Source organism: Ictalurus furcatus, chromosome 7, assembly GCF_023375685.1.
Source record: "Ictalurus furcatus strain D&B chromosome 7, Billie_1.0, whole genome shotgun sequence".
Taxonomy (NCBI): Eukaryota; Metazoa; Chordata; class Actinopteri; order Siluriformes; family Ictaluridae; genus Ictalurus; species Ictalurus furcatus.
In genome coordinates this window covers 11,822,253-11,833,634 of record NC_071261.1, presented here as the reverse complement: position 1 = coordinate 11,833,634, position 11,382 = coordinate 11,822,253, and the positions used below count along the sequence as shown (strand labels likewise).

At 42.6% G+C, this 11,382-nt stretch overlaps 1 protein-coding gene across 5 annotated transcripts; it reads left to right on the top strand.

Annotated features, from left to right (window-relative positions):
* The first annotated feature begins 479 nt into the window (after positions 1-479).
* On the top strand, positions 480-11,300 carry fubp1 (far upstream element (FUSE) binding protein 1). 5 transcript variants are annotated; one of them, XM_053628408.1, is made up of 20 exons: positions 481-1,045; positions 1,768-1,861; positions 2,474-2,506; positions 2,612-2,648; positions 2,751-2,797; positions 2,902-2,973; positions 3,065-3,122; positions 3,221-3,380; positions 3,484-3,609; positions 3,693-3,797; positions 3,887-3,989; positions 4,084-4,320; positions 4,443-4,603; positions 4,694-4,842; positions 4,938-5,017; positions 5,121-5,252; positions 5,493-5,567; positions 6,137-6,199; positions 7,222-7,376; positions 7,683-11,300. In XM_053628408.1, exons 1-20 carry the CDS (start codon positions 953-955, stop codon positions 7,689-7,691), a joined length of 1,989 nt encoding a protein of 662 aa, XP_053484383.1. In that variant the 5' UTR covers positions 481-952; the 3' UTR covers positions 7,692-11,300. The 5 variants fall into 5 exon arrangements, with proteins under 5 accessions (XP_053484382.1, XP_053484383.1, XP_053484384.1 ...); XM_053628407.1 differs by having other exon boundaries at positions 480-1,045; positions 7,222-11,300; XM_053628409.1 differs by having other exon boundaries at positions 3,511-3,609; positions 7,222-11,300.
* Positions 11,301-11,382: the final 82 nt, after the last annotated feature.

Below are 11,382 nucleotides of genomic sequence, written 5' to 3'. Positions count from 1 at the left end.
TAAACAGCAATTTTTAATTCAGTTAATCCGATTAAGGTCATACTTGAAGTAAACAAATTGAATTAAGACATTTGGAGTACTCCTGTTTTAGTCGCATTATCGACGTGTATTACAGACATGTAAACACCTTAATCACACTATTAACGCCGTGTGAGAGTTTTCACCGCATTTTGCGACAAGACACGATCACACACGGCAGTGCTCAACCGTTTTACGGCAAACAAGAGAGCACGGCTGCATCCCAAACGGCATACTTGCCTACTATTGGCCTGTAGTAGGAGAAATACATGTATCTTGGCTACTATATAGATGGTAAGTACGCGGTTTGGGACGCAGCCTACGGCTTCAAGCACTTGTCTATTTGCAAGTACAGCATGACAAATAATTATCCACACTTAAAGAGTTTGTAAAAATAAATAAATAAATAAAAACACCCAAATCTGTATAGGGTACCATAACGAACATGAACTGTATGTTGATACGTGAAATTCTGGAGGATCGGCGGGGACATAAAGACGTGCTGTTAAACGAACTAGGTTCTATAACATGTAAAACGGGAACAGGAGAGGAATTTTCTAAAAGCAACTCATGTAAACACCTTAATCACAATATTGTTTTACTCAGAGTAAGGTCAATAATTAGATTACTGCTGTCCATGTAAACGTAGTCATTGATTATTTTCCTCAGGAAATAAATATTCGTCTGAGACATAACACGGTTTTTTTTTTTTTAGTTTTTTTTTTTAACGTTTTGTACAAACTCGGGTTTTGATCTTCAATTCTAACTATGCTAATCCTTTTCCCATCCCCCACATAACCGGAAGTCGCGGCTTTCTGTTCGCGCGCCCCCTCCAGGCGCGAGGCTGCATTCGTGTCGCAGTTAGACTTTTTTCCGCCTTGTGGTCTAAGCCGCGCGGCCATTATTCTCCCCCACACACGACTTCTCCTCAAACATGGCCGATTACGGGAGCGTGGCGCCGCCGTCCTCAAACTCCGGCGGAGGAATGAACGACGCTTTTAAAGACGCGCTGCAGCGGGCGAGACAGGTGAGCGACTAATTCGATAACTGTAAACATATTTCCCAGCTTTAAAAAAAAACAACAACTATCAAACCCTAGTTTCTTGTAAACTACTTTACAAAGCAGCGCACTGCACTGCTATGCTATGGCTACATTCCAAATCGCGTCTACTTTACTGCCAAGTGCACTACGTAGTGTACTAAACGTATCCGTGTATGCATGTATACGTAGTGCACTCTAAAACTAGTACGGGTGGATTCTGGACGTGGCCCTTGTCGATTATGGGCCTGCTAATGGGACAGCGGATTGCAACAAAGGGGACGCTAAAGGCCCCGGATGTTTCAATATAAGTTGGCCGTTATTGCAATTTTCTCGTTCAAAATTTTTTTATGCAGTGTTTATTTAAAAAAATCAGTGTGAAAAATTTATCAAACAAATTATTAGCTATGGTTAAACTTGAGCTATAAGTATAGCTAACTAGCTTTGCATGCTAACATCCTCACTGACGAGCTCTAAATGAATACAGGTTATTGGTGTTTTCCTTCTTTTTAAATATAGGCTCGAAATGGCTCAAATGTAAAAGTTCTCACAAGCTGGCTAACATAGCTAGCTCTAGTAAGATAGCTTGCTATTAAATTAGCAATGGGCCAATTTATTCCGCTACCTCAGACGGAGGCCTTGTTAGCACGCGCGCCGCTTGAACTAAAAGGATGGTTTGTTTTTTTTATTTCATTCTTTTGGCTTTTCAGATAGCAGCTAAAATCGGAGGCGATGGCGTGAATCCACCTCCTGCCGCCAACGAGTTTGCGTATGGAGGGCAGAAAAGGCCTTTGGAAGACGGCGGTAAGTTCCCACTCAATTTTTTAAAGGAACTAAGAGTTCCGGAACTCCTCCTGAACCAGCACTACGAAGTAGCGTTGCTCCATTCGTTCAACCGAATCTTTTCTTTAATGACTCATTTGAGATGAAGCGACTCTGTAGTGAATCGTTCTGTACGATATCTGGAAAATAATATGAATATTATTATTCTAAATTACACTGATTTACACTTCGTCTCGATTCAGTTGTTACTTCTAGTGACAAGTTGATTGGGCATTGCAATACCGTATGTTTTTATTATTTAACAATATATTTTTTTTACTGCACTGTTTTCTGGCAATAGTTTAAATTTAATTTTTTTTATATATAAAATATCGCTCACTTCTAATGCTAGACCTGAAAAACTAATTCATTCGGTTTTTTAAATGGGATTTGGGATTCTCGACAGCTATTTTCCAATAAACCGCTGACACTGGAGACTCCTTCCTTCTATAAACGTTAAACACAGTATACCTCTCTCTATCTGTTAGTAAACAAGATATCGTATTCGGACGAGCGCGTTAATATAACCCTGTGTTATTTTGGTATACATTGTTCACATCGCCTTTTCGTCTTTTGTTTTTTTTTACTCTACAGATCAGCCAGAAACAAAGAAAGTCGCAAGTGATCGTAAGCGTTTATTTTATTTTAGTTCCAAAATATTGATCATGACGCTTTAGTGTTGCTTTGATTATTAGACATTGTGTAACTTGTTTTTTTCCCCCCCCCCTCCAGCTTTTGCTGCAATGGGTGGAATGGCAGGTCTTCCAAGGTGAGGTACACTATATTTGTATAGTAGCGGTTGGAGCGGCGTTCGGGTTTTTTTTTGGTCTTTTTTTAAAACGCACGAGTCTTATCTGATTTGTTCACCCAGGCCTACATCAGAGGAGTTCAAGGTTCCAGACGGCATGGTCGGCTTCAGTGAGTATATTTTGTATTATGTAAGATCCCAAGATGTCCGCGTCGTTCGTATTTCTATCTGTAGTTTTACAGAGGTTTAATCGTTGAGCTTTTTGTCTGTCTAGTTATCGGAAGAGGAGGAGAGCAGATTTCAAGGATACAGCAGGAATCGGGATGCAAGATACAGATTGCTCCAGGTGATACGACCAGCTAATAGAATTCCCCCTTTTTCTGTAAGACTTCCACACAACCAGGATGTTTTTATTTGTTGTTTTCATCTTTTTACAGACAGCGGCGGCATGCCTGATCGCTGTGTGACGTTAACGGGCTCTCCAGATTCCATCCTGTGAGTGTGCACGCGGACACGAGGGGCAACGTGGTTATAAGTCTACGAGCCGGCAGTGTGCATATTGAGAGATTTTTCTTTTCTGTGTTAATTCACAGGACCGCAAAGAGGTTGCTGACGGAGATTGTGGAAAAGGGCAGGCCGACTCCGTTTCACCACAGTGATGGGCCTGGGATGTCCGTGCAGGAAATTATGATCCCGGCTTCCAAAGCAGGCCTCGTCATCGGAAAGGGAGGAGAGACGATCAAACAGTTACAGGTGAGTGAGTTACCCGATTTAGTTTGTTTCGTGTGTGTTTAATAAAAAAAAAAAAAAAAAAAGTCAGACTTGTTGTCTTTTTTTTTTGTTTTTTTAAAATCAGCACAAAATTCTGAGTTCTGAATTGCAGGAGCGAGCCGGAGTCAAGATGGTAATGATTCAGGACGGGCCTCAGAACACCGGGGCAGACAAACCGCTCAGGATTTCTGGGGATCCTTTTAAAGTTCAGGTAAGTTCACGCCACACACATAGAATTAAAGAAGATTGAATTGTCACTATCCAGATCAGTAGCGCAAACGTTTTTACTTTCAGCAAGCTAAAGACATGGTGATGGACCTGATCAGAGACCAGGGTTTCAGAGAGCAGAGAAGCGAATACGGATCCCGGATGGGTGGCAGCGTAGGAGAAGGTTTGGATGTAAGTTGTGATGTTGGAGAGTTTACGGTCACAATACTCTGTGTTCAGGGTTTAAACATTAACATTTGGTGTGCTGTTCGATCTCCAAGGTTCCCGTGCCGCGCTTCGCAGTGGGGATCGTGATCGGCAGGAACGGCGAAATGATCAAGAAGATCCAGAACGACACGGGTGTTAAGATTCAGTTCAAACCAGGTTTGTCTAGGTTTATGCTGGTGTTAAAAATAGCTACACCCGTGGTATCATCCGTGGGTAACCCGTGACTTCTGGGTTTTATCCTGACTCGTAGATGACGGCACCACACCGGACAGGATCGCTCAGATCATGGGTCCCCCTGATCGGGCGCAGCATGCAGCCAGTATCATTACAGACCTGTTGCGCAGCGTGCAGGCCGGCGGCCCGCCAGGCCCCGGGGGCAGGGGCAGAGGTCGCGGCCACGGTAACTGGAATATGGGGCCACCAGGGGGCCTGCAGGAGTTCTCCTTCACCGTTCCCACCGTTAAGACCGGTCTCATTATTGGCAAAGGTCAGTCCTGCTTCAGTTCTAAATTAGAGAAAAATATCAATATACCAGCTCCATCTAATCCTAACGGCTTATAACACTATATAAACCCCCATACACTGCGCCCCCCCCCCCCCAATCTATAGGAGGTGAGACGATTAAAAGCATAAGCCAGCAGTCCGGCGCAAGGATAGAGCTGCAGAGGAACCCTCCTCCCAACGCCGACCCCAATATAAAGATGTTCACTGTGCGTGGGAACCCACAGCAGATTGACTACGCCAGACAGCTTGTCGAAGAGAAGATCGGGGTGAGTTTAAAAAAGAAAGAAATTGTAAAACATTGTTTCTTTTGTTTCATCTCGTACGTAACTAACAGGTTTGTACGTGTGTGTGGTTAGGGTCCCGTCAGCCCCATGGGTGGACCTCACGGACCACCGGGGCCGCATGGAGGCCCCGCACCGCATGGTCCCCCAGGCCCGCCTGGACCTCCTGCGCCTATGGGACCTTACAATCCCGGGCCTTACAACCAGGGGCCTTCTGGACCACAGTAAGAGTTTCGACTTCTGTGTATTGTTTGGGGATATGAACGATAAGAGAGTTGTGTGTGTTGTGTGGCTTCACCTTTTCCTTGGTTGTTCGCAGTGGTCCTCCAGGGCCGTACCAGCCTCAGGGCTGGGGTAACGGTTACCCTCACTGGCAGCAGCAGGGCCAGCCTGATCCCAGTAAGTGGCTTTATTTCTTTCTTTCTTTATTTTTGCGTTTGCTTTGCTGTTATTACTTTTGTAGAACGAGGTAACCCGACACGCTGTTTATTACGACCTACAGACAAAGCAGCAGCGGATGCTAACGCAGCAGCGTGGGCTGCCTATTACGCTCAGTACCAGCAGCAGCCCCAGCCCCAGGCACCCATGACGCCCACCGCCGCCGCCCCTGGAACCGCTCCATCCAACGGTCAAGGTTTAAACATCATTTCCTATTCTAACACCACACCCCCCTCTACATTACACAGGTTCAGAGATCAACTCCAAGAGACCCACACCACCATTACATCAGCAGTGTAGCAAGTTGTATGTGTAGTTAAATTTCCCTTCTAGTTTTGGGTAATTTTGGGTCAAGCGCAGACTTTTTTTTCTTTTCTTTTTTTTCCCTCCTCCCCCCGCATGACGGTTCTCAATTAGTTTGCACCGTTTTTAACAGGTGACCCGCAGGCTCCAGGTCAGAGCGGACAGGCAGATTACACCAAGGCCTGGGAAGAATATTACAAGAAAATGGGTAAATTGTAGTTTTAGATTTTATTCTCCCTCACTCCCCTCCACACCACCAATCACTTCTATTTATTTATTTATTTATTATGAAACCTCAAGCTAAACAGCAACAGGGACATTAACAGCAGCCTTTGGTTTTTAATTCACAAAAGTCTGTCAGGTTTTGGTTCCTCCACCGAAAGTCCTGCTGTTTAGACTCCAGTATTTTCACCGTGTACCTTTTTTTTAAACGTACCAGGCATTTAAGTTCATTGGTATTCAGTCCACGTGGGCCTAATAGAACGGCTCCTCTTTGTGAATTTACTACCCATCCTCCTCCACATTGAAACGAGGTAGTATTATGGGTGCGCATGTTTTTAACTTCCTACGAGATGCCTAGATACGTTTCGAGGAGCTTGTGTGCGCTCAGTGGTGTTTTATTGTCCAGAAAAGAAAAATAAATAAATAAAACCTCAGGTACACAAAGCAACACAACTCCTAAAGGATTAGTGAATTGTGTGATTTAATTGAAGTCTTCGTTTCTTTAACGTGTGTGCTTCTAATAAGGTAAGAAATATATTTTTTTTGATCACTCAGGTCAACCAGGCCAGCAGCCACAGGACTACACCAAAGCGTGGGAGGAGTACTATAAGAAACAAGGTGAGAGGTGTCGGCGTAGGTGTTCTCGTTCAGCAGTGCACACGGGCAGCTGCGTTCTGTGTTACGGCCCTCTACGGTAGAGCTGCTGTAAATACGGCTGCCCTAGAGCAAGCTAGTGGGTTTCTGCCCCGCCACTCAGAGGCAGCGTGGCCGGGGTCGTTCCCCCTCTTACAGAACCTTTTTGTTTCATGACGAATACACGATCAAGTAGCCTGCTCTGTCGGGTTCTGCTTAAAGCGGTCGTAATCTTCAATCAAAACACGATCGGTCATAAACCAGGAACGCTATCGGTGTCGAGCCCGTGTTTCAATTTTAGTCATTTTGATCCGTTTCTTGCGTTTGTACGTCCTCATTCTGCTTGAGCGATAGCTACGTTTCCATCCGTGGATTTTGGGGTATCACGTTTAAAATAAACGCTGGGTGGAAACACCAGATGCGAATAAAATTTCAAAAAAGTGTCCGCTCAATTCAGGCGGATAATTATTATTTTTTAAATTCGACGACGTACACAGCGTAAACTACGACGAAAAGAAATTCCTCGATGCCCAGAAGTCATGTGACGTTGCCTCGACAAATGTGTTTTTTGATCATGTGACTTAAATTATTGATGGAGAAATCGACAAGACGAAACGTGTGGGGTTTTTCCAAGATGATGATCGTTAAAGGATACGTGAAACCTTTTGACTGTTTTATGAAGTAAATGGAAGAGCGTGATTAAGTTATTACATTTCAGGGAAGAGGCACGTGTATTCTTGAACACCTGGGATGGAAACGCTGTTTTTTTGTTTGTTTTTTTAAGTTATTTATTTGTTTATTTTTGATCGGAAGTCCAATTTTTCACACAAGTTGAATGTGCACAGATTGGATGGAATCGTAGTGATGGATCGTACGTTCTGTTAGTTCAGACCTTTTCATTGATTCGTTATCGTGAGTGATAGATTTAGTAGCCTAACAAAGCCTTGTTCTTGTTTTGACTACTCTGTGGATGGTAACTTACTTACTGTCTCGATCACGCATTGCAGGTCAGGCAGCTCCTCAGGCGGCCGGGGCGAGCTCCTCTCAGCCCGGAGGCCAGCCGGACTACAGCGCCGCGTGGGCTGAGTATTACCGCCAACAAGCGGCCTACTACGGCCAGGGCGCCTCTCAGCCCATGGGAGCAGCACCACCGGCCCAGCAGGTACACTCCTAATAACATCTATACCCCCGTCGTATAAAGTGATTTGTGGTCTCTCTGTGTGAGTGTGTGTTTGTGCTTCCCCTCTCCCCCTGTCTCTCTTTCTAACGTTTTTGCTCCACAGCTTCATCAGGCATCCAGGTGCACAACCCAGCGACACGAGACTTAACCAAGCTCTTCTTTCTCCCCCTCTCCTCCTCCACAGGCGTCTTTATCTCTGTAATTAGGTTATGGGGTGGGGCGGGGTAGCAAGTCACTGTTTCTGCTCTTAACATGTTGTGTATTTCTTTATGTATTTCTTCTGCACAGGGCCAGTAATGTGAAGCGGACATAAAGTAAATGCTACCTTGTCGAAAAATGCTACCTTTGTTAAATGTTTGGATGCAGACGCCTCTTGACGAAGATCGTAGTTTCCTTGGTTTTTGCGTTTAAACTAGATTGCAAAGAGAGGAAAAAAATGGCTCCGGATTGAGAATTCTCCTCCTGTTTTTTTTTTTTTTTTTTGCTCATTTGTTTTTGTAATATTTTTTTTTCCTCTTGTATAAAATGAACTGTTTTTAGTGCGGTTAAAATATTGGTCATTCCAGCTCCTGTATCTCATTATGTAGTTCAGAACTCATGTCTATACAAGTGCTCTAGTGCTCTCTCTCTCTCTCTCTCTCTCTCTCTCTCTCTCTCTCTCTCTCTCTCTCTCTAAATTTAGTATTATTTTTTTTGTTTTCTTCATGTAAATGCTCAGTTTTAAAAATGCCTGTTGTGTTTTGCAATAAAACATAATGAAACCTCCTGTGTTGGTAAGTGGGCCGGTAAAAAAAGAAAGAAAAAGTGGGGAAGGTTGACCTTGATTTGTATGTGTATATACTGTTGGGTGTTTTTTTTTTTTTTATGTTTTTGTTCATCAAGGGATGGGACGGGTGGGTGAAACAGGGATACAATCCACAGACTCAGTCTCTCTCTCTCTCTCTCTCTCTCTCTCTCTCTCCCTCCCTCTCTCTGTCTAAAGTGACGTTTTTTTGTTTCTCTCCAACTGTCTATACAGCTTTATTATTATTATTTCCTGGTGTTTTTAGCTACGACATGAAAGGAACTAGTTTGGTTTATTGGCATTTAGTAGGAGTGGCGTAGGCAGGTGTATCTGAGGGAAAGGTGGTGCGAGGATGTATGTGACCCATGCTATGACGTCTTGTTACTCATATAACGTGAGAAACTTTCCCCCTCACAGGCCAGTTTAGGACAGCGGTAAGCAAATATGTCATAAAAGATAATATGATATCACTGCAAGCTGCTTTTTTTTGGTTTTGTTTCTCTCTCCCCCCCCCCTCCCAGGCCAGGTGAGGTGTTTTTTGTATTGCATTATTAAATGTATTTATACAGTTGTGCCCCTTTTACCGATTCTTAAATGCATATTTTTCTGGCAAATGTCTCACTACTTAAAACGCAAAAATGTGGCCTTCTTTTATTTTTTTTAAATGCCCACCCTGTTTGGCGTAGTCATGTAGGTGTGTGTTTTTAGGGCTGAGGAGGCTATGCTGTTACCACACCAGTGAAATGAGCCCTCCGTAAGTACAAAAAAAAACCCAATACAGACAGCCCCAGTTTCTTCTGTCAATGCATTGTCTTTGACCAAGTGTAGTGCATAAAGTTGAACTGTACCCTGAATTTGTGAAAGAAAAAAAAATTACTTTTTGACTGTGTTTTGGGGTAAGTATGTCTGGGCTACAGTTTAATGATTGATTGACGTATGAAAATGCCGAAGTCTCTCTTGAGCCTGTGACATTACCCTAGACTGTTAAGTTCTGTCAAGCAACATTTCAACTGTATTAATCCTTAAATTATGCGCTTATCCATATCTGTGCAAGTTTGACATTGTGTAGTCAGGGCAGCACATGGCGTTAAAACTACTACTACTTTTGCATTAGAAATCAGGGGTGAACAAATCATAAATCTGTTCTTGTTTCTAATCTAGCCCCCACAGATGAAGCATAAAACCTCCAGTTTCCAGAAACCGAGTTTGTTCTGGTTTAATTGACATGCGTATAAAGTAAAACGGCGTTCGCCTCGGACGATGCGCATAGAATTTGGGAATGCCATACCATTTCGAAATACAAACATTTTGTGAAAGTCGGTAAAGGAGTAGGGATGTGTTTCCGTTCTCCGGTTGTGGTTGAACAGACAAAATACGCTTACATCCCAAATTCGCTTGTCCTGGGAGCCCGGGCTACTGATTTGTCCATCCCTGACGATACGAAATGTTCATCTCGTTTCTTCACAGTGCCATTTGTATGAGTATTAATCGTTGTGCAAGTTGTTTAATATTAATATTATTTTTATTGTTTTGCATTCTGTTTGACCAAGTTAATGAACCACTTAACAATTCAGGCATAAGGCTGTTCGCATTTCCAAAATATGTGGTGTTCGGATGTTGGCAGACTTCTGTTACCATTTTCCAGGCTGTCCTAGTTCTTTGCGTGTGACTCAGATTTCTTTGCGAGTTTTTTTTCTCTCTCGGAAATATATTGAATAACCCAATGTTGATTGGCGGCACGATGCGCAGCGTCGTCCCCGCACCTTAGGTTCTGCTGCGATAACACAGGTAAGCTTAACCTAAGACACAAAACTGTTTGAACTCTGACTCAAGTCTTGATGTGAATCCGAAATTTTTTGCTGCATTTTCGTTAAGGAATTTCTCTGAATGTTGAACAAGGCCCAATGTTGTATTAATTGCTTTGTTATTGGCAATGTGATATATATTTTTCTTCCTCCCAAATAGCCTACACATAAATATATAAATATGCAGAATACTTTAAGGATTTCTGTACATGATTGATTGAAATGCTGTTTCCTATATATTTATATATATATATATATATATCAATGCATATCCATACTGATAGTGTGCTAGTCATTGTTTTAGAGCAAATCGATGGCACTGTAGACTGTATTCCCTGTCTTTACCAATGCTGCATGCAGTTGGATATATATTTTTTAAGAAAAAAAACCCCCATTTTTTAAAAAACCAAAAAGATCTGTTATGGCAATTCTAACTACTCCACTTTCTGAAAGTGTACTCGTGTTATGTATGCTGACATGGTTGAAACCCCTGTGCTGTTGTGGCGCTAATACAAATTGCTGCCTTCATTCTCGCTCACAGTGTTGAAGACGCTGCAGGCGTAGTTCGTAGAATCAGGTCCTCAGCTAGGGTTTGTCCCTAAGGAGGAGTCCTTTGACTGTGTCCCTCTGCTGAACATAGACCGTTCAAGGGCTCCAGTTATAAGGTAAAGCAAAAAGAAATAAAATTAAAATTAATACCATGAGGAAATCTGTGATTTTTGAAATGTGACGTTTAGGGCAAATGTTGATGCTTATGTCGATGCTAGCGTTTTCACATTGCTGAAATGGCTTATGAACTGTTCCATGATGATGATATCGTGCACACTTTTGCTGATTTTTGGAGAGGGATTGTAAAATGTGCATCAAATGCCAGATTAGATGGATCATAAACCAGGAACCTTTTTTATTTTATTATTATTATTATTATTTTTGCATAGCACACTTGCTTGCTCTAGGCAGTTCATTGGAGAGTGTTATGTTGTTGTTGTTGTTCGTTGCTGCATATGTTGTGGTATGCATGCAGTATGCTATGTCCTTCTGAGCAAACTGTCCACAACAGAATTCGTTGCGGGGTGTAGAAAAGAAGACATAATCGGAGGCTATCTGAGAAATGGGGAGCGTGGCCGGGAGGTAAAACACAAACGGTGTCATGTCATATACCGTTGAAAATATGGAATGTATATCCTTTCACGTTTAGGGCTTTGTTGTAGTGTTGTTTTTTTGTTTGTTTGTTTGTTTTTTTGCAGAGAATTGTTGGTTTTGACTGTTTGGCATTGTTGACCTGTCGTTCAATAAAATTGTAATGATTGAAAGGCTCGCCTGTGTGTCAGGTTTTGTTTTTACCCCTTTCTTACTCTTTCTAAAACTTCCATGATCACTGATGCATGAATATGCAACT

Excerpts from the sequence above, each read along its gene's own strand:
- fubp1 (XM_053628407.1), top strand. The coding sequence starts at position 953 with ATGGCCGATTACGGGAGCGTGGCGCCGCCGTCCTCAAACTCCGGCGGA. Across the intron at positions 2,974-3,064 it reads CAAGATACAGATTGCTCCAG|ACAGCGGCGGCATGCCTGAT; the intron begins GTGATACGACCA and ends ATCTTTTTACAG. Across the intron at positions 5,568-6,136 it reads AGAATATTACAAGAAAATGG|GTCAACCAGGCCAGCAGCCA; the intron begins GTAAATTGTAGT and ends TTGATCACTCAG.